At 38.2% G+C, this 25,412-nt stretch overlaps 1 protein-coding gene across 7 annotated transcripts; it reads left to right on the top strand.

Annotated features, from left to right (window-relative positions):
• Positions 1-1,581: 1,581 nt before the first annotated feature.
• Positions 1,582-23,724, top strand: amotl1 (angiomotin like 1). Of its 7 annotated transcripts, XM_067365058.1 has the most exons (13): positions 1,582-1,717; positions 2,042-2,125; positions 3,541-4,743; positions 5,103-5,421; positions 5,609-5,753; positions 5,885-5,965; positions 6,380-6,525; positions 7,651-7,800; positions 10,170-10,360; positions 16,746-16,862; positions 18,984-19,177; positions 19,973-20,383; positions 22,743-23,724. In XM_067365058.1, exons 3-13 carry the CDS (start codon positions 3,611-3,613, stop codon positions 22,844-22,846), a joined length of 2,991 nt encoding a protein of 996 aa, XP_067221159.1. In that variant the 5' UTR covers positions 1,582-1,717; positions 2,042-2,125; positions 3,541-3,610; the 3' UTR covers positions 22,847-23,724. The 7 variants fall into 7 exon arrangements, with proteins under 7 accessions (XP_067221159.1, XP_067221161.1, XP_067221162.1 ...); XM_067365060.1 differs by lacking the exon at positions 16,746-16,862; XM_067365061.1 differs by lacking the exon at positions 22,743-23,724 and having other exon boundaries at positions 19,298-20,064.
• Positions 23,725-25,412: the final 1,688 nt, after the last annotated feature.

Raw genomic sequence — 25,412 nt, 5'->3', positions numbered from 1 at the left:
TCACTTCGCTTGCAGTAATTTTCATTTTAAAGTGAACTAATCCTTTAATTCAATTGGTTAAGTACCATGCCCCATTATAAAAAGTGTGCACACTTATCCAGCTGGTAATTTTAAGTTTATATTTGTTTGTTGCATGAATTTGGTTGGTTTCAATATTACATTGAAGATCTGATTTTTTTCTTTCTTTTTTTTGTATTGCAAAAAGCTTTAATTTTAACTGTGTGTATTCGTTTTATACCTAAATACTAAATACTAAAAATATAGGCAGAGGTTATTTGCACTAAGGGCAAATACAATTTTTACATATTCACCTTATAGATGCAAAAAACATTAAATGCATATTTTATTCCCTTACATCTGCTCCTGCACATCTGCTCTCCTTTCCTCCTTTGTTCTGTGTTGAGTCGGCGTTTGCTCTTCAATTCACTGTCCATAAATGTACTGTAAATATTAATAGTTGACTGCCGAAGAGACAAGGAGGGCAAAACACCCAACTGCAGCATAGGGCTGTCAATTTTCCATCTGTTTCAAGCCACGAATATTTAGATGACCTCAAAAACTATGTGAACAAAATGCTAGTTTTGGGCACTTGTGATCCACAGCACTATGAAATGCTCAATGAGAAACCATGTGTTGGTTTATATTCTTGGTTCATCTGCTTGCCTGTACAAGCAGATGAACACTTTTTATAAATTGTGACTGTAGTTGTAACAGACTTAATTAGTTAATCTTATAATTTGTTTTATAAAATGTTGCACATTTTGATATTTTTGTAAGTTTAAAGATGTACAGGGTCTGCACTCACTCTGTTGCTAAGATGGGACTCTTGAAGTGTCTTATGGTCTTAGAGATCATCAGAGTTATTTTACAGATATGAGGTTTACGAGTTTGTTAAGCATCCCGACAAGGCATAAGATCTGTCTGTGTGTGTGTGCGTGTATATATACACACACACACACACACACACACACACACACACACACACACACACACACACACACACACACACACACACACACACACACACACACACACACACACACACACACACATATCACTGCCATTCAAAATTTTGGTATTGGTATTGGTAAAATAGTTAATGTTTTTATAAAAAGTCTCTTATCCTCACCAAGGCTGCATTTATTTGATTAAACACACACACACACACCTACACACACAAACACACGTCCAATAAAAACCATCAATGTTCAATAAAACCATATTCAATAAACAAACCACATATATTTTCTGCAGTTATACACTATGGGTGTAGTTAAAAAAAAACTGTTTTCTTAAGTTGTGCCTTTAGTCCTGTTGTACCCTGTTTATGTCAGGCTATACTGTAAGACTTTTAGTCAAGTTGAATTGGAATTGGTGATTTGCAACTTGTAGTGGAGTCATTTTCGCTGTAAGGTGTCTGTACTTTTACTTAAGCTTGGTTTTCAGGTACTCTAAGTCTTTATACCTCTGCCATACACTGACTGGAAAGTCATGTGCACGCGCTTATATTCTTAACTGGCGCTAGGACCCAGAAACGCTTGCTGGCTAGCGGTTCGGGCACACACACATTCCTGCCATACCACAGTGAATGGACATGATTGTTGCAAGTCAGTCAAATGTGTTCAGCAGCAGCGCTTCGGTCAGCTCCAGAGAGTCCCTACTTACAAAAACTCGCCCCCGTTGACGGATTGAGTTATACGTGTCAAGATCTCGCTGGGTAAATGTGACAACATAAATCTGCTAACTTCTCTGCCTTGTTGTTCAAAGTTTCCTCTGTGAATTCAATGTAGCGGATGATGTGATCAGTGTAACGTGATTCGTGACTCATGTTTACCAGCTTTCAGATGGAGTTTAAATATCTGCATGTCAAGCACATTGGTTTATTTATTAAGAATGCTTTTTATTTTTTTTTTTTTTTTTTTTTTTTCAAATGCAGTGGATTGAAGTGAACTTTTTATAAAACTTTTTAGGTCTGACTGCATAGACTATAAGCATTAATTAAACATATATGCCTCTCAATGTCTTGTAATGTTTCATGCAGCCTGTCTAATGTGGACTGCGGTGGGGCTTTAGCTGGCTACGTAATGCTGAGGTTCATCTAGTGGTTCTATTTTTGGTCTCTGGGGTATGTTTCCCTCTTCACTCCTCCTGTCATTTCGCATGTGTTGTCTTGTTGTTAATTATTTATATAATTAGTTTGATTTTTTTGATTCTATGCATATAATACTGTGATAAATGTGCAGATGTCAGGTATTTCTATCTAATCTGACCCTAACTGATTAAGAACTAAAAATTAAAATAAATATAATGATAATAAAACCAGTTAATTTATATGTTACTAGAGCAAATTTTAGGTTGCTTGACAATTGCGCAGTGTTTTAATAATTTGATATAATCTTTTATATGATCACACATTACATTCTAGAGTATTTGATTGGTTGTGTTTAAAGAAACAAACAACTGGTTGTCTTGAAGACCTGTTCACAACAAGAACGATATAACTATAATCATAAATAGAACGATAACGATCGGTTTATTATAATCACGCGATGCAGTTATGTCGCTTTAAATGCGTAAACTCTTTAAAGTCGGGTGAATCTGATTGGCTGTCAATGTTTTTATCCCCCATAAGCTAAAAAAAAAAAAAAAAATCGTTCTGAAAGGGATTCCAAAGATTTCGTTTCTCTGTGTCCTTACTGTTTTAGTTGTGGACTTCCCTATTCTCGTGGAATTAGAAATAGTCCAGGATTTTATTCTGAATTAAGTAAAAGTATTATTATTAAATATAATAATATAAATATTAGAATTAAAAACGTTTGAAAAGGCAGAACTTTTATGATAGAGTAGGCTTTTATTTTTAAGTTTTTTGTTTGTTTGTGCATTGTCGGAACAGCTTCATTGAAAGATAACAAAAACAAATGGTAGACCATAAAAATTATACAGACACAATCCAGAGTATTTTCCAATGGGAGTTTTAGGAGCTGTCATGTCCACAGAAGTGCTTCCGATTACAGACATCAAATATTCTTGAGTTCCTCCTTATTCCTCCTGAATACAAATTTCTTGTTTTGGCTAAGTTTTGGACAAGCTGTCAGACTTTTCATTCTTTGCATTAGTGGTGGGAAATTTTCAGTGACTCTTTCTCAAGATTATATTGTTATGCCAGTAGGTGGAGACATTAACTGTATTTATGATTCAACACATTCGTTCAACAAAAGTAGAATATTATGAATATAGCATAGTAAATGTATGCATACTAAAATGATCCGTACATAGCAGGGTGCGCTACACAGTTCACACATGTGTTTTAGGCAGCAGTTCAGTGCTAAATCTATGCTTTTTTTCTTTGAACTGTTGATTGCTTCCGGTATGGATGGATTGTTGAAATCCACACAAACATGCGATAAACATGCAGAACTATAGCCCATTTGTCAGGGCCTATCTGTAAACATGATATATATTTTTAAAATATATTTGTCATCATTCAAGATTTTTTTGTAGCAGTATTGTAATAATTAATTGATCCTTCTCCTTTTGCAGATAACATCATCCAGTTCATCATTATCATACGTATCAGTGCTACATTTTGCCCACCCGTGCAGGAGCAGACATGCACAGTTCTGAGGAGAGTGTGTCTGGAACTGTGCTTCACAGGCTTATGCAAGAACATTTGCGATACGGAACAAGTGGAATCAGAGGAGGGGAGGAAAACGACAGTTGCCAGATGCTAAACAACCCCACATCTACAGAGAACCCACTCCTTGAAAAGGAGGGTCAAGTAGCCCAATCATATCAACTTATGCCCCTGCAGTTTCAGTCACGACAGGAACCTCAAGGTCAGGAGCATCAAGTGGACAGCAACTCCATGGAAAAGACTGGTGGTGTGAGCCAGGGTACAGGTAAAGCAGTCCAAGCAGCCCAGAATATTCCTGGATTTGGCACCTTAGAACTTCCGTCTTACGAGGAGGCTAAAATCCAGTCTCAGCTGTACAGAGGACAGCAAAATCTGATGGACCCTCAGTCTCAAATCCCTCTCCGCAACCTTTCAAACAATCTCCAACAAAATCAGAACCAGGTCTTTCACAAGGAGGGCCATAAAAACCATGTACACCAAAGTCAGCACCAACACAACCAGGTTCAGCAGATACAGTCTTCAACAATGTCTGACAGTCCTGCAAGCTCACATTCCCATCTGCAATCACTTTCTAACACACACTCACTCTCTTCCCCTCCTTCTCTTTCGTCCTCTTCCACTTCTCTCTCAGCAGTTCCTGTGATGGCCCTTGTGGAGGGTCATGCATGGACCCAGCAAGGGGGCACTGGTGGTACATCTCTTGATGAAGGTCTGTCAGATTTGAAACAGGGTCATGTTCGCTCACTCAGTGAAAGGATCATGCAACTCAGTCTAGAATGCAACGGAGCTAAGGAAAGTGTGGGACCTTCCAATTCACCTTGCTCACGAGACACTATTCCTTGTGGGGCTGATAATACAGCAGATTCCCTCTCACCAACTAGTAAGACCTCCGTGAGTAACCTACAACTTCCACCACCACCCTTACCCTTACCACAATGGACTTTGGATCAAAGAGGTCCTCCCCCAGAATATCCTTTTAAATTTAAGGTACAGACTATGCTTTCGCCCACATTACACTCCAACTCAGAATCTCTGGAACAGGGACACTTCTACAGTGATACCTTGACAGCAGCCTTGTTGGAGACAGTGCCACTTAGAAATATAGCAAGGTAATTGTAGCAGACACATGAAGGTGAATTGTGTCATTTCTGCGCCACTAGCAGCACCAATTGGAACTGCAAAAATTATGGTTTCCAAATTCCCCCAAACAGATTATTACAGGTAACCATTGGCTGAGCCAGACACTGACATGTTCGACCACTCAAACAAGCAATGTTTTTTAAGGCATTTATAATTTAAGCCAGCACACCAGTGACGTATTTACAGTTGTCTCTGCATTAAACGAACTCCCAGCTATGATATGTTTTAACATTGGAAAATGTAAACTTCACCTATAAGCATTAATTATGAACAGGTGCTAACACATTTCTCTTTCTCACTTTTCACTCACTCTCTTTCTGTATTTTAGACAGTGCCCTTTGTCACAGCAGCAAACACCACAGACCAGTCCCATGGCTTCTGAGACTTGTATCCTGCCCTCACAGGCTTCTCAGCAACAGTATCAGGCTTTATCCCTGTCTCAGTCCCTGGGATTTCCTCTAGCTCAGACTGGATCTGAGACCCAGGGACTGTCTTCTTGTGTGGCCCTTTTTGGGCAGCCTTTCCAAGGGGATACGTATGCCATGGTAAGCCATGATAAGCAGATGCTGGAGATCCTAAAAGAAGAGAACCAAAGCCTTAGACAAGAACTTCACAAGCAAAATGAGAAGGCCAGCAAACTAGAACGGGTACTTATCTGTCTGTCTTTTCGTTTGTCTATCTGTCTATCTTATAACTTAATTGGAATGTGGTAGAAATTAACTGTGGTGATGAAAATATTGTCCAGTGTGATTTCAATTCGGCACACTGACAGGAGGACACTGGCATTATTATATTACAGTGCAGCATTAATGGGAGTTTGTGCTGTGTTTTCAGTTGGAGGTGGAGGTTGTGCGCCTGTCAGAGGCACATGAGAGTTTAGTGAAGAGCACATCCAAACGGGATGCTTTGGAAAAAACCATGAGGAATAAACTAGAAGCAGAGATCAGACGTCTTCATGATTTTAACAGAGATTTGAGAGGTGAGATAGTGCTCATGCTTTGATAAGTTTTAGTCAAAATTGCTGAATTTTGTTTTTGCTTGTTTATTTAGTTAATCTTAGCTGTTCTTGGGTCCTGTGGCAAATAATGTTTTCTCATATGTGTTTTTTAGACCGTTTGGAAACAGCCAGTCGACAGATAGCCAGTCAGGAGCTGGAGGGACAAGATGGTGGTCACTTGTACCTTACACAGAGTGAGATTTTACTGCTTTTTGAGCATCATTACACAAATATGCTTGGTCTGTTTGTTGTTCAAAATATCTGTCTAGCTGCTCAACCCAAATTAACTCTTGCTTCCCTCCCTTGACTTCCTGTACCACTTCTTTGCTTGCACTCAAATCTCTCTCTCTCTTTGGGGAAAAAATCTAAAATTCCATCGTTGAGCAAGTAAATAACTGTGTTCTTTCCTTACTCTGATTTACTAGTGCAAATCAATAATAAAATCTATACGTTAAGTGGATCAGAATTGGATTAGGCAGCAAATTTCAGGTTTGCATCATTTGTCTTTGCATGTTTGTCATGTCAGATATATGCTTTGTAGGAACAGCACAGAACAGCAATCTATATATACTGAAACACCTTTTTATTTGGTCTTTTATTCCCCTCAGGAAGAGAAAGCCTGAAAGATCTAGAAAAATTAGAGATGGAGGCAGCCAATCTCCGATCAGCCAATGAGGATCAGCGACGACACATTGATATCTTAGAGCAGGCTTTAAATAACGCTCAGAGCAAAGTTGTCAAATTAGAGGAAGAGGTGAGTCTATACACCCTTAATCAATTATTAAACAATATCTGAGACCTAATACCCTCTGGGTGATATTTGGACATGGTAGCATCACAGTACCTTTTTTAAAGTACAGAAATATAGAGTTAGGATGGCAGGTTACACACATAATTTGGGATAGTAATTTTAAAGGGTTAGTTCACCCAAAAATGAAAATTATCCCAAAATTTACTCACCCTCAAGACATCCTAGGTATATATGACTTTCTTCTTTCAGTCAAACACAATCAGAGTTATATTTAAAAATGTTCTTACTCTTCCAAGCTTTATAATGGGAGTGAATAGTAACCAATATTTTGAAGCCCAAAAAAGCATATCCATCCATCATAAAAGGACGTGGCTCCGGGGGGGTTAATAAAGGCCTTCTGAAGTGAAGTGACGCGATGCATTTTTGTAAAAAAAAATTCCATATTTATAACTTTATACATTATAATCACAGAGCTGAATGGATGACAACTCATGGCATAGCCCTAAGAGAGTCTAACTAGGGTCAAAGCTGGGAGATCTTAAGATCTTCACAAATTATCAAGTGGATGGATGGATTTATGGATATACTAATTTTCGTAAATCCAAATGAATCCAATCTGATTTCTGTGTGATGATGGCTTATAATTGAGAATGAATGTGAAAACTCACATGAGAAGAGGCAATGCTTCAAATAACTTCGACTGGCCTATTATTCTGTTCACAAATCCTACATCTAATTTTTGTGAGCATTCCGCATATGAAAATCAGTATCTATGAATTAGACTTGTGTAAATGGACTGGCTAATTGCTCAGAGTGGAAAATTAGGCATTAACATCATGTGTCAACAATGTGTTGGCTTGACTAATTAAAAATTTGATAGATATGTCAATTAGATAGTACTGCTTTGTGACATCCAAACAACATTAAGTGAAACTGAGAGTTTGAGCTTGTGTTATATTATACTGGACAGGCCCGTAGCAAGAGATCACTTAAACTTTTATGTACTATCTTTATCATCTGGCCGCATACTTTAATAAGAAAATTATAATAATTTAGATTAAAGTGAGACCTCATATAAAACACCCACTAACCAAGTAAATCACTCTATTGTCTGTCTGTGTGCTGTAGTTGAGTAAAAAGCAGAAGTATGTGGAGAGGGTGGAGCGCTTGCAGCAGGCATTAGCGCAACTCCAGGTTGCATGTGAGAAACGTGAGCAGCTGGAACGACGTCTGCGCACACGCCTGGAGAGGGAACTGGAGTCACTACGAACACAACAGGTCTGTGAATTTAACTGAAACTTTTTCATTACATTACAATAAATTAAACAATTATTGTATAAAGTGCCATATAAATAAAGGTGACTTGACTGTGGAAAGCCCATCTTCCTCCAGCAAAGCAATGAATTTACACATGCTAACTACATAGTATGTACAAGTCGTGTTCATTGAATTCATTAAATGATTATTTTTTTCAGCGTTTCTGAGGCAAAGTACAGAGAATTAAGATTTTTTTAGGGATTTAATTACAGAGATTACAATTTTTGGGATAATGTGGTCAGCTGCTCCACACAAACTTAATTTCTATATTTCTGCTCTGAGTTTGGGTCACTTATGGCTTATATTGGAAAGCAGTGTGTGCACCACCCATTTCACCAGGTTTGTAATAAAAAGTGAGAAATCTGTTAACAGTTAATGGTTTTCACCTAAATAAAAGTTTGATGATTTGACAAGCATAATACCCAGGTCTTTCACAACCTTTGGGCAGACACAACTTATATTTAAGACATATTGAATGTAATTGAAAGATTTGAGATTGTTCTGTAATGTACTAATTCGGTGGGTTTAAGTTGTGGTTTTCCTTAAAGAAGTTAAATGATTGGCAACTTGATGGGGTTTTTTAGGACATGTCCTTGAGATAGGATGGAGTTAATTTTGAGGAGAGTTTCAGCAGCTTGAGGGCTGCATTCCACTTTCACTTTTTATGCCCTTCCCTCACTAACTTTCCACCATCTCATTGAATCGGTTGTATGTCATTAAATACATTGCAGAAGTGAACAATACTGGCAGAAAGCTATGCAATGGGTTGAATTTGAATTGCCTTTGATAATTTGGAATCTGCTATGGAGCGGATTTATCCTTATGAATTTGTTTTATGCACCATTTTACAGTATATTCCTATAGGCATTATTGAGCTGAAGAAAATCTAAAAAAATACAATAAACTATTACAGTCAGCTTAAAGGGTTAGTTCACCCAAAAAGGAAAATTATCCCATAATTTACTCACCCTCAGTGTTGTAAATTGACCCATTTGTTTTCTTATTTCCCCCCTTATTTTTCTTTGTGCTACATTTCCCACAATTCCTGGTAAACTACACTACCATATATGGTGCACTACATTACCCACAACTATAAATAGACCTCATTTACTTCCTTTGTTCCTTTTTGCATTGGTGAGGTGTGGGTGGACACCCAACCATGTCCTTTCCTTAGGATGCGTTAATGACTAAAGATCATCCTGTAAATCCTGTCCTTCTCTTAACATCTGTCAATTTACATCATGTGAATTTGCTCCATGTACCTCCATGTTAAAAAATTAAAGACTGCAAAGGACTGGTGTTTTTTTCCAGTGTTTTAATCAGACGCACCACCAAGTTTCTACAATTCTGACGAACTTTGGATATTTAACATCTGATATCCAACACTCAAGCCATCCTAGAATTCAGGGATGAATTCAGGGTGATTGGGACACTTTTTCCAAGTCATGTCAATGGCAAAAAGTGTCCCAATCACCCAGAATTCACCCTATATGACTTTCTTCTTTCAAGCACAGTCAGAGTTATATTAAAAAATATTCTGCTCTTTCAAGCTTTATGAATATTTTTCTTACAAAAACCCATCGCTTAAGGTAATAAGTATTTTGCAGTTAAATCTCAAAATAGCTCATATATCGTACAGTTGTGTGGGGGTCGGGGTGGGGGTAATTTGATCCACATGTTGAATATGAAGCTTCCTGAAGTGTACATCTTAGTAGGCTTGCTCAGAATCAAGTGGTTAAGGGTCTGTCAACAGAAACTTCACTTGCCTGTTTTTTCACTTTATTTTGAATTTTGAAAAGTAGAAACAAAAATGCCTCTGGTTTGCTCACTGTGGGATTAACCCTGTGAAGCTTGATGTATGAAATATAATATAATATATATATATATATTTATATTTAAATGGAACTGTAAAAAGTTGTTTAAACATCACCCTTTAAAGATTAAAGCCAATTCAATTTAAACAATGTTCAGTTTGCATCACTTTTCCACACCCAGTTATATTGACTTAGGACAACCAATTATATTTTCATATATGCTTGTTTGAGACTTGACTTGAGGGGTGGGCTCCAGGAACAGGGTTGGTTTTGGATGTGCAAGTTTCTTGTTTGGTCCAGTCTGTCTAACTACTATCAATTCACTGCGCTCCTTAACAGCGACGTGCTTAGGTTGGTGTAGGTCTGTTTTTGTAATAGGAACATTCACATGCCCAATCATTTTGTTTCATCTGTTTGCCACGGAAGGGAGTTGTCAACTGCAAAAGACGTCAATGTTAGAGGGCAATTATCGAGCCAAACATTACTCATAAGCACTGTCCGTCTCTGTGTGTGTAGCGTGCTGGTGTAGGTATTCCCCTCACAGTGCGTGAGTCCAGTGCTCCTGCGCTACTGGATCTGCTAAGGGAGAGAGAGGAAAGGATTCTGGGATTGGAGGCTGATATGACATGCTGGGAGCAGAAGTACTTTGAAGAGAGCGCAATGAGACACTTCGCCATGGAGGCCGCAGCTACAGCCGCAGCACAGAGGTCAGTACACACACACACACACACACACACACACACACACACACACACACACACATTTACCCAGCTTTCTATATAAAGACATAGTGAAGTCAATTTTTATTTGCACCTTTACAGAAAATCATGTCTTCATGTTTTAAAGCCCTCCACAAGAATGCCAAAGGTGATCAAATCACTGTTAGAAAACCCTAGGGCTCTTTGCTTTTTTTCTTTTGCAATATGTTCTCATCATCTCATATTGGGCCTCATTCATGAAAAAGGAGCCGAATGAATTATTGTGTAAATCGTTCGTAAAGCTGTTCTGACATAGATTTTCGGATTCATGAAAATGTTCGTATTTTCAAAATGTTAGTTGGTATAAAAGAAATCTACACCTGCTCCCTACCACATGTAAATAGTGTATAACATATTTGAACATTCTGTATTCTTTAAGGCAAACATTTTGATGCACTATGTACCATAATAATAGGTCGATTGCCCTGCCTTTTTTTTTTTTTTTGTCACTGACAGTTGAAAACTGCACAATAGGGGCTGGCTGCAGCCTGAGGGGGCGGGTGGAGCTCCACTAAAGGGCGGAAATGCATCACCTCCACTAGTGGAGCTAGCTACAGCTATGGCCGCATTATTGTAAGGGTAGGTCTAGGGTTGGGGTAGGTATAGATGTTAGTAAAAGTGGAGGTGACATATTTCCTGTTCAAGAGTGGAGCTCCACTCGCCCATGGTCTGCAGCCAGACCCTTCTTGAAAACTGTTAAAGGTTTAGTCCAAAAATGAAAATTCTGTCATTTATTACTCACCCTCATGCCATTCCACACAGTTCCACACCCGTAAGACCTTCATTAATCTTCAGAAGGCAAATTGAGATATTTTTGTTGAAATCCGATGACACAGTGAGTCCTCCAGCAATGACATTTCCTCTCTCAAGATCCATTAATGTACTAAAAACGTATTTAAATCAGTTCATGTGAGTACAGTGGTTCAATATTGATATTATAAAGCGACAAGAATATTTTTAGTGTGCCAAAAAAAACAACAAAATGACTTATGGAACGGAATGAGGGTGAGTAATAAATTACATTATTTGGATGTACTAACTCTTTAAAATGCAGTGCATGTCACTGTCAGTTTTCACCCAATCGTCCAATCACAGTGGAGGAGGGGAGGGACAAATACTACACTGACCAACCATCCTACTTGTACAATGACTAAACAACAATGGGGAAGTTAATATTGCTGGTTAGTGCATTTTTAAATTCATTAATAATCTTCAAAATGAGATACTAGTAACACGCTACTGCTTGGCATATTCGTATCATCACAGCAACCAAAGCGTCTCAGCTGGAAAAACCAGTGCCCAAGGAAGTCGACCGGAAGTTGAAGTCGGCTGGGTGCCGCCATCTTGTAGCAGAACTTCACTTGCGTTAGCATCCGCATTGACTCCCATTCATTTTGGCGTCACTTTGACAGTGAATAACTTTACATCTGAGGCGTTTAAAGACTCCATTTGTCCATTATTTATTTCCAAAGATACATGACAATGTATAAAGGGCTCCATTACCTACTATGTTACATTATGTAGAAACAGTTTTTGTAAAAATAAGCTAACGATTGCGTCATAACCACTTGACTCTCTGTCGCACAGTAGAGAAATTACCGCACAGACAGGAAGAGAAGCTCGCAGGCAATCGGGGAGATTATCTTAATATGGCGTACTGGCGTTACATTTTAAAATACTATACAAAATAATTAATCAGAATACTTACTCCTGCTCACTCACGCCAAAGAACTTCCCGCTCAAGCTCGCCGTCTCTGCAAGATTACAGTTTTTTCCAATTGCTAACACACAATTTTTCAAACTAGTCTGGTTTTATCAAAACACTTAACACAATTCACAAAACCACACACCCAAACTGCAAAATACCTCATATATCCTGCAAAATGAAGCACTGCAACCGAAACTACACAGAGCATTATCAAAATCAAACTTTTGCATGAAATGGCACACACTTCATTCATATTACCAGATTTTTGCCTAACCACCTACACACTGTTGGGCATAATGAAAAGCACCCCCATCTTTAGTATGCTTTGCCATAATACTAATATATGTATCAGATTGTTCACGTGCACAGAAATATTTGCAGATACACACACATGCTGTTGCAACATTTTTATTTTTTTTCCTTCACTACAGTAAACAAGTCAGTACAACATAAGCACAGCAGATATATTTACATGGGACTGAACAAAAATATTCTTACAAAAAAAGTAAACTGAAAAAGAAAATTTCTGAAAAAAAAATATATTACAGTAAAAAAAACAAAAAAAAAAAAGACAAGAAAAATAATTAGGCAGCATCTTGCCGCACAGCCGGGTCTGGCCACAACGCCTCGTCAACATCACAGGCAATATCTTCCCTTGCCAGACATCGAGGGAAGAAGCGCCTTGAGTGCCTTATCCATCCCTGAATTGCACCCACATCAATCTCATCACATGCCTCTTCCATGGCCTGCACAAGAGGCATGCGCACAAAGGGCTGCCGGTCGTATACCTTCCACCGCCATGCCGAAAAGAATTCTTCTATGGGGTTCAGAAATGGTGAGTATGGTGGGAGGTATTGCACGAGAAATGTTGGGTGGTCAGCAAACCAGTTTTGGACTGGGGCTGCACGATGAAAGCTCACGTTGTCCCATACTACAACGTACCGGTTTCTTTGATGGTCTGCATCATTCATACGCTCTGGTGGTATGAGAATGTTGTGAAGTCTGTCCAGAAATGTGAGAATATGGGCTGTGTTGTATGGTCCAAGTTTGGCATGACAGTGGAGGACACCATGCATATTGGAGATGGCAGCGCACATTGTGATGTTCCCACCACGTTGGCCAGGAACATCTATAATGGCTCTGTGGCCAATGAGGTTTCTCCCTCTTCTTCTGGTCTTTGCTAGGTTGAACCCAGCCTCATCTATAAAGATGAACTCATGTGGGATTGCATGAGCATCCATTTCCAGTACTCCCTGAAAACAAAGAACAAAAATCACTCAATATGGTGTTATCCAGTACACTGGGAAACAATGTTGTGTGTAGTGTACTGCAGTCAATATAGTACTTACATCCACATATGCTCGTCTGAACTCTTTGTTTCTTTGAGAGTTTCTCTCAAACGGCACCTTATAAAGTTGTTTCATTCTGATTTGGTTTCGCTTGAGAATGCGAGCCAATGTGGACAGACTAACTCGTTGAATGTTGTTGAATAAGGTGCTGTCTTGGATGATGTGGCTTTGAATTTCTCGTAATCTGATTTCATTATTTTCCAAAACCAAGTTTACAATGGCAGCTTCCTGTACCCCGGTGAACATTTGGCCCCTTCCTCCACCATGGTGTCGTCTCTCAGTCCTTTAGAAAAAATCAAATAAAAATATATATAGGGCTTGGACAATGCAGCCTAAATATTTTCCCCCACAGTAGAATACATTGTACAGGAAACTTGTACAGTTCATGAATGGCTGATGTCATACACTAAGTAAACAGGTGTCACCCAACTGATACACTATGACATGGGGTATACTACATGTGTTCTACATGAAATTTTGGTTACATACCTGTTCTCCAGTCTAAAGGTCCGGATGACAGAGGCGACAGTAAAACGGCTCAAGTTTGGCTGCACTCTCTGTCCAGCCTCACGCATTGTCAACCCATGGTTGATGACATGATCTACTAAGGTTGCTCTGATTTCATTTGAAAGTGTTTGTCTTCTTTGGCCATGAACTCCTCTACCTGCTCTACCCCTACCTCTCACTTTTCCTCCCCCTCTTATTCTCAACCTCCCTCTTCCTCTTCCTCTTCCTCTCTCTGCAATGTCTTCCATTGTTGTTGTAAAAAAAAAAGGTTCTCACCTGTGGTCTTTTCATAGTGCTTACATCCTGATTGAAGTGTTAAGAATTAACCACTGAGGTGTTTGGCCAGGTGGCACATGTAATTGGCCAATTAGCTCATGTAGTGTCATTTTGAATGGCAGTGTTTTGAAATGGCAAACATGTGACTTTATGTCAGATTGTTGTGTCTTATGCAGAGAACTGTATTTAGTGAATTTAAAAAGTGCTATTTTGAAATGCAAAATGTGTGTAAAACAAAAAAGGTGTTTAGACTTTTGGAGACTTGAGAAGAAGTTTTGCTCTCTGTGTGTCAGTTTAAATAATTGTGCTGTGCATGTCATTTTAGTGTGTTAGCAATTGGAAAAAACTGTAACAATGGCAGTTTTCATGCACAGCTACTAGAAGATTTACATCTGTCAGACAGATTGCGGACGTCATCAAGCTTAGTGTGAGTCTGCGCGTCAGAAAGGGAAGTGCTAAAAATCGCTAAAAATGGGCTTCACTTGACTCAATTGAGTTCCAATGGGGTCGCTGTGTCCATTTCTTTTACTGTCTATGGGAAAAACACTGTGCCTCTAATGCACTCTCAAGCACCACCAGCTGGCCATTTTCAGAAGAGCACCAGGCATTTTTTTTCAGCTGGCTAAAACACTTTGGTGGATACACATTATTTGAATATTTATTGTTAGACATATGGCCATTTAGTCTCTTTAGCATTTATGCAACTTACTGGAACCTAATCTGAGAAGGGGGTCCAGATGATTCCACAGCGTTCCTGGACATGTAATTTACATAGCTGTAACTCATAAGCGGGGATTATGCTAATTGTGAATAAGCATGAGCATGCACATGCAACTATAAAATCTGATGTTCATGAAGCATTTGTGAATCCAGAGGAGAGTTTTCAGGAAGATCTGTTTTACATGCAAATTACTCCAAATTTACTCATATATTTTCAAAAGTTTCATGAATTAAGTTTTCAATGTAGTATACACTATATTGCCAAAAGTATTGGCACACCCCTTCAAATCACTGAATTTAGGTGTTCCAATCACTTCCATGGCCACAGGTGTATAAAATCAAGCACCTAGGCATGCAGACTGCTTCTACAAACATTTGTGAAAAAATGGGTCGCTCTCAGGAGTTCAGTGAATTGGACTGGACTCCAGAGCAGTTGAAACGTGTACTCTGGAGTGACGAATCATGTTCTCTGTCTGGCAATCCGATGGACGAGTCTGGGTTTGGCGGTTGCCAGGATAATGGTACTTGCTTGACTGCATTGTGCCAAGTGTAAAGTTTGGTGGAAGGGGGGTTATGGTGTGGAGTTGTTTTTCAGGGGTTGGGCTTGGCCCCTTAGTTCCAGTGAAAGGAACTCTTAATGCTTCAGCATACTAAGACATTTTGGACAATTTCATGCTCCCAATTTTGTAGGAACAGTTTGGGGATGGCCCCTTCCTGTTCCAACATGACTGCGCACCAGTGCACAAAGCAAGGTCCATTAAGACATGGATGAGTGAGTTTGGTGTGGAGGAACTTGACTGGCCTGCACAGAGTCCTGACCTCAACCCGAGAGAACACCTTTGGGATGAATTAGAGCGGAGACTGCGAGCCAGGCCTTCTTGCCAACATCACTACCTAACCTCACAGATGTGCTTCTACAGGAATGGTCAAAAATTACCATAAACACACTCCTAAACCTTGTGGAAAGCCTTCCCAGAAGAGTTGAGGCTGTTATACCTGCAAAGGGTGGGCTAACTCCATATTAAACCCTATGGACTAAAGGGTTAGTTCACCCAAAAATGAAAATTCTGTCATTTATTACTTACCCTCATGCCGTTCCACACCCGTAAGACCTTTGGTAATCTTCAGAACACAAATTAAGATATTTTAGTTGAAATCCGATGGCTCCGTGAGGCCTCCATAGGGAGCAATGACACTTCCTCTCTCAAGATCCATAAAGGTACTAAAAACATGTTTAAATCGATTCATGTGAGTACAGTGGTTCAATATTAATATTATAAAGCGACGAGAATATTTTTGGAGTGCCAAAAAAACCCAAAATAACGACTTATTTAGTGATAGCCGATTTCAAAACAATGCTTCAGGAAGCATCGGAGCATAATGTATGTATATATATATATATATATATATTTCAGTAGCAGAAACAAGCTTCCATAGAAATGTGACCATATGACATAATGACAAAATTATATACCCAATATAATAGTGATTAATAGTGATCTAAAGGCGCTTGACCATGCTTCAGTTTTTGAGACCTTGGGAGAGAATTTAAGTGAATGCATGTTTATGTGGGTATAATACACACATTTTCTATTCTTTTTTGTTCCTCACAGACCTCCATTTAATATATTACTTTAAATAATATATTAAAATAATTATAATGAACATATTAAACAATATAGTTTTTGAAGTATTAAAACTTTTTGTGATCAGAAGTCAGTTTATGATTTGTTATTAGCCACAAAGTGACAGACTGATGGTGATCTGTTTTCAGAGATACGACTATAATCCAGCATTCTCGCAGTGGCAGTTACAGTGACAGCTCACTGTGGCTGCATGAGGAAGAGAACAGAATCCAGAACAGTCGTCACTGTCAGGAAATGGAACAAAGGTGAATGCTAATAAACATAATGCTATATAAATACACAGTATAAAACATATTGCCCATGCATGTGACTGTTTGCAGAAAATCTTAAATATATTATATTAATTAATTGCCTAAAATGTAAAAATTCCAAGTCTTTATTAAACAAAAAACACTACTATTAAAATGTTGAGCAAATAATCACATTGGCTGCAGATTCAGCAAAGGCCAATCAGCTTGTGGCATGTGGTAAAAGTGAGATATCATGCAGATTGCATGTAAAGGACCAATCCGTTTGCGCCATCTAGGGTGTCATGACTGAAATAGATCTATAACTACACTACCGTTCAAAAGTTTGGGATGGATAAGATTTTTAATGTCTTTAAAAGAAGTTTTGTCTGCTCACCAAGGCTGCATTTATTTAATTAAAATACAGTAAATTCAGTTATATTGTGAAATATTATTACAATTTAAAATAACTGTTTTCTATTGAAAATATTTGAAAATGTAATTTATTCTTGTGTTGGCAAAGCTGAATTTTCAGCATCATTACTCCAGTCTTCAGTGTCACATGATCCTTCAGAAATCATTCTAATATGATGATTTGCTGCTCAAGAAACATTTATTGTGTACAGATGTACAAAATATTTGTGTACAATATCTTTTTCAAGATTCTTTGATGAATAGAAAGTTCAAAAGAACAGCATTTATTTGAAATATAATCTTTTGTTACATTTTAAATGTCTTTACTGTCACTTTTGATCGATTCAGTGCGTTGTTTCTGAAAAAAAAAATTTATTTCTTTAAATTCTTCTCAAAAAAATAAAAATAAAAATTCTTACTGACCCCAAACTTTTGAACGGTAGTGTATAATGTTACAAAAGCTTTGTATTTCAGATAAATGCTGTTCTTTTGAACTTTCTGTTCATCAAGGAATCCTGAAAAAAAAGTATACAACTGTTTTTAACATTGATAATAATAATAAATGTTTCTTGAGCAGCAAATCATCATATTAAAATGATTTCTGAAGAATCATGTGACGCTGAAGACTGGAGAAATGATGCTGAAAATTCAGCTTTTCCAACACAGAAATAAATTACATTTTATTCCAATAGAAAACAGTTATTTTAAATTGTAATAATATTTCACAATATTACTGTTTTTACTGTATTTTTAATCAAATAAATGCAATTTTGGTGAGCAGACAAAACTTATTTTAAAAATATTAAAAAACTTACCGATCCCAAACTTTTGAACGGTAGTATATATATGTATAAATGAGTACACCCCCTCTCAAAGTTAACAAATTCAGGAATTACTCTCTATGTAGATGATTGGTTACTGCTTGATTGGTTACCGAAGAAGCATGTAAATGTTAATCAGGGAAATAAATGTGACAAAGTCCCTGAAACAATCAGGCCTTCACAAGTTTTAAGCAAGTGTCTCAGCTGACAGAATGACTGTTTTATCTCACACAGTAAGATGAAATGCATTGTTGTTGTCTGCACAAGGCCCATTATAACAAAATATAGACTTCTGGGAATCCATATCCAGAGATCTCACGAGATCAAAATCAATCAATTTTGGCTCTAACAGCATCCAAAATATATGGCATTGCAAGAGAGAGGAATAGAGTGAGAAGTGGAGTAAAGTTCTTGTATAGGGATGAATGAGGAACTGAAGGAGTGGAGTGCTTAATCAATGGTGTCATGCATTCATACACCATTGTGTGATGTAATACAAAATTTTGAATGAAACAGAAGATGCTACCTTCTTATTCCCTGCATTGTTGAGCACTTTTTCAACATGACAATGACTATACATTATCCTAATATGAAAATCCTTCAGTGTACAAATATTTCACCTAACCTTAACACTATTGGGCCTGAAGAGGATTTTGTAGAGACAAGTTGATCAACACTCCCACTCAAATATCAGGCCACTCAAGGACGGCATTCTTCAGGAGTTGTACACTCAATGCCAAGAAGGGTCAGAGCAGTATATTTAAAGTTATGGAAGACATACTACATACTAGAATATTACATATTTGTTGAATTTTATTTAAGGGTGTACTCACTGATAATTCACTAAGGGTGAAATCACTGATAACTGAGTACCCGAGATTAAGAATTACTCTGTATGTAACAGGATGAAGGACTTGCATGCTCAGTTGCTGGAGAAAGATGCCATGATTCAAGTTCTACAACAGCGTTCCCGTAGAGATCCCGCCCCTCTGCGTCCTGCCCGCTCTGTGCCCTCCATTTCCCTAGCAACTGGACTACACACACGGCAGACATCACAGGCCGATCACAGAGACCAGCACAGCTGGAAAGGCAGTACAAGTGAGTATACAAATATACAGCAACACACAAATACAGTTACACTCAATCTGATCACAGCCTCATTTTTCACAAAACATACAGTATCAGAATGAGAGTAACTTTATATGTGTTGTTATATAGCAACTTTCCAGGATCTATCAGCATCTTCTGCATATTGACCCATTTTCAACAATGGCTGTTTTGAGGACAGTTGAGGGACTCATACACACCAAAGCTGACAACAAAGTCTACTCCATCCCTGCAGAGGCAGATAAAGGAATTCTAATAATTTTAATCCATTTAACCAGAGTAAAAGCACAGTTTCCATTTGGTCAGTTTTATTTGTTAGACAAAGGGAAAAATATAACACTTTTCCATAAAAACACTCAAATCAACAGATTTGAGCCCAGTGTAAATAGGTCTATGGTATTGTTTCTATGTCAAGGTCTTGGTGTAAACTGACCTTTAGCCATCTGCTTCACCGCATGAGTGATTGTGGTAGTTGGTTGTGAACTATGTATTATCTACATCATGGTATGTACTGTACTAAATTTTCATGAAGAATTTACTTATTGACTGTTGATGAAATGCAATTTTTATGTACACCGGTGTGTGTATGCCAGTGGACACCATGCACAGGGGTGTAAAAAGGTTAAATGGAAAATATTGCACATTACTTCTGTCTTTAAGAGCACACTCACAATGTAGGGACCAACAACAATCTAACCATGTTTATATTTTATATTGTTTATATTGTATTTTACATGTTTATATTTCTTTTCTATTTTTTCTATTTTTCTATTTTTTTGTTTGCAGATGTATTCCTTGGAAAGGACCAAGTAGAGCACATCCTTCCCTCTCTGCCCTCTCCTTCGGTCTCTGTCTCTTCATCTCTCCCTGCCTCCTCTCTTTCCTCTCTTCCTCCATCATTCTCCTCTCTACCTTCCTCTTTTCTTCCCTTCTTGGCCTCTGCAGGTTCAAACACATCATTAATATCCTCATCCTCCTGTGTTCCCCGCTCCAGCCCTTCCTCTCTCCCTCCCTCTTCCTCTTCCACATTACCCTTGCCCTCATCTGCCTCTCTTCTGCCCCCTTTATCATTATCTCTCCCCTCCACTCCTCTCCTGTCCCTTCATTCTAAATCAGTCAGCAGAGACAGCAGCAGTCAAACAGGACAGAGTCCAAAGACATTTAGTGCCAGAAATTCCACAATACAAGAAAATACAGGTGAGACAACCAGAAAGTATTATAGTGAGTGAAGGTAACAATGTAACTTCTGTATCTATACTCGCCGGCCACTTTATTAGGTACACCTGTTCAGCTGCTCATTAACGCAAACATCTAATCAGCCAGTCATATTAGGTATATAGACTTGGTCAAGACAATCTGCTGAAGTTCAAACTGTGCATCAGAATAGAGTACCTCAGGGATGACGTGTTTTTGTAAGCAAAACCCGGAAGCGAGTTAGCATTTTAGGACTTCCGGTTCCATGGCTGTAAAGTCTATGGGTTTTCTGAATGAGTTTTTGCTAAATCGCCTGAAAAAAGGTCTGTGCTTAACAAAGCCTCTAAATATTTTCACGTTTTGATCTATGACATAAAACACACCAGTTATAACCCACTTGTGATTTTTTTTAAACCTTTTTAAACCAAATTGCTAAAAAGGACTACTTCGACATCATCATGACAAACAGGACATTTGGACAGCATTTCTCGTGAAAAAGTGGATAAGTATTCATACACAGTGCAGATCATAATCAGCGAGTGGTGGTGACATTGATCCTCGACCATGGTGTGCTGTAGTCCATTTCTAACTTACTGTTAGCTTTTTATATCTGACGAATTTATTTAGACTTCAAAATGTATAAATGTTGTGTTAACTTGTAAAGATTATCTTGATAGACAAAATGTGTAAGTGTCATTACCCTTTGTTAAACACAGAGCTTATTTTTACGATTTTCCAAAATTGAGGGAACCTGTGCGCCGCTAACTTCCGGGTTGGCCTACAAAAACACGTCATCCCTGAGGTATTCTGTGGGGATAAAAAATAATTTAAGTGACTTTGAACATGGCATAGTTGGTGCTAGACGGGCTGATCTGAGTATTTCAGAAACTGCTGATCTGCTGGGATTTTCACACACAACCACCTCTAGGGGTTACAGAAAACGGTCCGAAAAAGAGAGAATATCCAGTGAGTGGCAGTTCTATGGGGGAAAATGCCTTGCTGATGCCAGAGGAGAATGGCCAGACTGGTTCAGCTGATAGAAAGGCAACAGTAACTCATATAACCACTTGTTACAAGCGAGGTCTGCAGAAGAGCATCTCTGAATGCACAACACATCCAACCTTGAAGCAGAAGGGCTACAGCTGCAGAAGACACACTGGTCCATGGACACCAAGATCATGATTTTCTGACAAACTCTTTGAAAGTTATGAGCAACAATAGCCATTTTACAGATCTCATGAAAGCTGCAGAAAATACACCGGTGCAACTCCTTTCATCTGAGAACAGGAAACTGAGGCTACAATTTAGACGGACTACCCAAAATTGGGCAATCAAACATTGGACAAACGTTACCAGGTCTGAGGAGTTTTGATTTCTGCTGCAACATTCAGGGTCAGAATTTAGTGTAAACAACATGAAAGATCATGGATTCATCCTGCCTTGTATCAACGGTTTAGGCTGCTGGTGGTGTAATGGTGTGGTGGATATTTTCTTGGCACACTTTGGGTCCCTTTGTACCAATTGAGCGTTGTTTAAATTGTTGAATCTATGCCATGAAGAATTCAGTTTTGAGGCAGTTCTGAAGGCAAAAGGGGGTCCAACCTGGTACTTGCAAGGTGTTCTAATAAAGTGGCCTGTGAGTGTATATGTGCAGGGTAGCGTTCTCATTGATTCAAGTCACCACTATTCTCATTTTTTTATTGAATCATCCACTGTTTATTGTAAATTAATTATCCATGCACATCGTTCTTTTAAAAATGTGCCATTGTAATCTTTAATCAAAAACATTAATGTGTTCCTGGCTTCGACATTTCTTCTGTGGTGACGTCTGTACCGAAGTGAGGGTTGTGAAATTAGGTTGTCCAATGGCCAGATGATTTTCACTCTCTTCCCTCCAGAAGCCTGTCACTCACATAAAACAATTGTCCATTTATTTTGCAATAGGGAAGAGAAGTCATTTGCATTTTCCACTTTTTTTTGTGGCAATTTTAAATTGAAGCCCAAACCTGCCCTGTAAATGAGATCCTGTGACCTGGAACCGTAATGACTAGTACTGTCAAATTTCTCACAATTACTGACAAAAGTAGCAGGCCATAGTGAGGGTCAGTATTTTTCAAAGCACATAGTGCTTTGAGTGACAAAATGACCTGCATTTTTTTTCCATTAAAATACAGACAAATGATTCCAATGACTAAATGATTCTATTGACAGAAATATTGTAGTCACAAAATTTTAATATCTAATGCATTAATATTTAATTAATAATCTAAATATTAATATTTAATGAAATAATGCTAGCATAAAAGTATCAATGAAAAAAGGTGTGACAAAAAGTAATTTTGAACCCTGTGTTTATGTGCAGAATCTCCATCCAGACAGGCTAAAGGCCTAGAAGGTCGAGCACAGCTGAGTAGAGGACAGAAGATGCCCCTGCCTGACCTAGATCTGGTGGAAATCCTTATATGAAAAAACAACCTGCAAATAACATTCCTACAGACAGGACAGCACTTCAGAGAGAGGCAGTGAAGGGAGTGAGGGAGTGAAGAACAAAATGTGAGCGAGAGAGAAAAAGGAAGAGTTAACATAAAGAAAGAGATGAATAATAATGTAATAGATCACAAACAGACAGACAGAAAGGAGATATTAAGAAAACAAAGGAAGTGCAATGTAAAAGCTGGAATTCAATATTGTGCCCCTCCAAAACACTGAATTTGATGGTTGATTCCTGAATTCTATTTCTGTCCATTTTTCACCCTAAAGCAATGGAGGAGTATGACATTTGCCCCAGTCTTACTGCATACTCAATGTCTTAAGTTCCCTTCCATCTTAGTTTATCATAAGTTCTACAGAGCTGTTTATATAATTCAGATAAATATTTTGTGTGACTCTGCAGAAAAAAAAAAAAAAAAAAAACCGAATGGAATTGTTATACGTACAACTAAATGATTGAATGCTGTTGATCTTTTTTTTTTCTTTTTTCTTTTTTTGTGGCAAACTTGCTGCAAATAAGCTTGTTATTAATTTTACAGCAATAACTGCCGTTTTGCATCATGTGTGTTTTAACTGCCTGAAAAAAACACCCTGACCCAACTGTTTTTTGGCTGGAAATATTTTAGACTCTGCACTGCTACAATGCTAAATGGTGAAGTTGTCAAGGGTTAATAACAATAATGTTTTCAGTCAAAATCCAATTGCATGATTGATTGATTGTTTTTTCTCTAGAAGCCAAGTTTTAAACTGTCTTACCCATTTCTAATTAAATCATGTGTTGTGGTTGCCATTCTCCAAATCCATTATCATTTTATTCTTTTAATAGCTCTCTGGTAATCAAATCAATACAATAAAGTCACAGTGGTCTGTATTACAGTTTTTTTTATTTTTTTATTTTTTTTATTAGAGAATATGTTTTTTGGTAATGAGGTGTATGTATATACTGTGTATATACTATGGTTTTGTGAAATATCTTAGGAAAAACTGACTATTCAATGAAAACATTTACACAGAGCTTTTAAAACTAAAATATTTAGTGAAAATTTCACACACAAAGGGTCAATTATTTTACACAAATTAGGCAGCATGTAGACACGTTGCAAAAAAAATGACACTCAGTTTATCTACATTTTGAAAAAAACTTATATAAAGTTATATAAACAACCATAATGTGCAGAGACATTATACAATGTGTGTGAAGCATGTCGAATTATACTTTTTGGTTTTCAGCTACACATATTCTGTTGCCAGGTATAAAAAAAAAAAAAAAATCAGATTTCAGCATAGGTAATACACAGTGATCAGCAACATCATTAAATCCACCTACCTAATTTGTATAGGTCTGCCTTATGCTGCCAAAAACAGCTCTGATGCTTTAAGGCACGGACTCCACGGGATCTCTGATTGTGTTCTGTGGGATCTGGCACCAAGAGATTAGCAGCAGATCCTTTAAAGTTTAAATCCTGCAAGTTGAGAGGGGGGGGGGGGCCTCCATTGTTGGTCCAGCACATCCCATAGATGCTCAGTCTATTGAGATCTGGGGAATTTGTTCAGTTCAGTTCATCTTTATTTATTTACTGAAGGCAATTTGAGTGCAGCATACAAGCATATCACATACGACAACACATACACACAATACAGGGAAAAAAAATTCTTTCTAAAACATATTTACCTTAAATTTATGAATTTTACAGCTGAGAGGATAAATCAATATCTAAAACGATTTGTTCTATACCGAATACCAGAAGGGAGGAGGTATAATTCAGGGGGTGAGAATCAATTTGGAGCCCAAGGCAACACCTTGAACTATTTGTCATGTTCCTCAAACCATTCCTGAACCATTTTTTTCTACTAAAAGAGATCACTGCCATCAGGGACACTATTTTCATGAAGGGTGTATGTGGTCTGCAACAATCTTTAATTAGTGGTACTTGTCAAAGTAACGTCCACGTGAACGCTGGAACCCAAGGTTTCCTAGCAGAATGTCGCCCAAAACATCACACTGTCTTCACCAGCCTGCCTTTTTCCCATAGCACATACTGCTGCCATATCTTCCTCAGGTAAATAATGCTCTTCAGACCATGCAACCTTCTTCCGTTGATCAATGTTGAGTTCTGACGCTCAGGTGCCTATTGTAGGTGCTTTCGGTGGTGGACAGGGGCACTCTGAACGGTCTGTGTCTACACAGCCCCATACACAGCAAACTGTGATACTCTGTGTGTTCTGACACCTTTGTATCACTGGCAGCATTACATTTTTCAGCAATTTGAGCTACAGTAGCTGTGTGATCGCACCAGACGGGCTAGTCTTTGCTCCTTACTTGCATCACTGAGCCTTGGGCTCCCATGACCCTGCTGCCGGTACATCAGTTGTCCTTTCTTGCACCACTTTTGGTAGGTTAGTACCAAAAGTATACTACTGCATACTGGGAACACTCCATAAGACTTGCTGTTTTGGAGATGCTTTGACCAAGTCCATCACTATTTGACCCTTGTCAAAGTCATTCAGATCTTTTGATGTTCTGACTGTTCAGTTGCTGCCT

This window comes from Chanodichthys erythropterus, chromosome 17 (assembly GCF_024489055.1).
Source record: "Chanodichthys erythropterus isolate Z2021 chromosome 17, ASM2448905v1, whole genome shotgun sequence".
In the NCBI taxonomy this organism is placed as follows: domain Eukaryota; kingdom Metazoa; phylum Chordata; class Actinopteri; order Cypriniformes; family Xenocyprididae; genus Chanodichthys; species Chanodichthys erythropterus.
This window is presented reverse-complemented; position numbering and strand designations above follow the sequence as displayed.

What these genes read in the sequence shown, in the direction of transcription:
- amotl1 (XM_067365058.1), top strand. Translation starts at nt 3,611, where the DNA reads ATGCACAGTTCTGAGGAGAGTGTGTCTGGAACTGTGCTTCACAGGCTT. An exon ending in CCACTTAGAAATATAGCAAG is followed by an intron (nt 4,744 to 5,102) that starts GTAATTGTAGCA and finishes TCTGTATTTTAG; the next exon opens with ACAGTGCCCTTTGTCACAGC. An exon ending in AGTCACTACGAACACAACAG is followed by an intron (nt 7,801 to 10,169) that starts GTCTGTGAATTT and finishes CTGTGTGTGTAG; the next exon opens with CGTGCTGGTGTAGGTATTCC.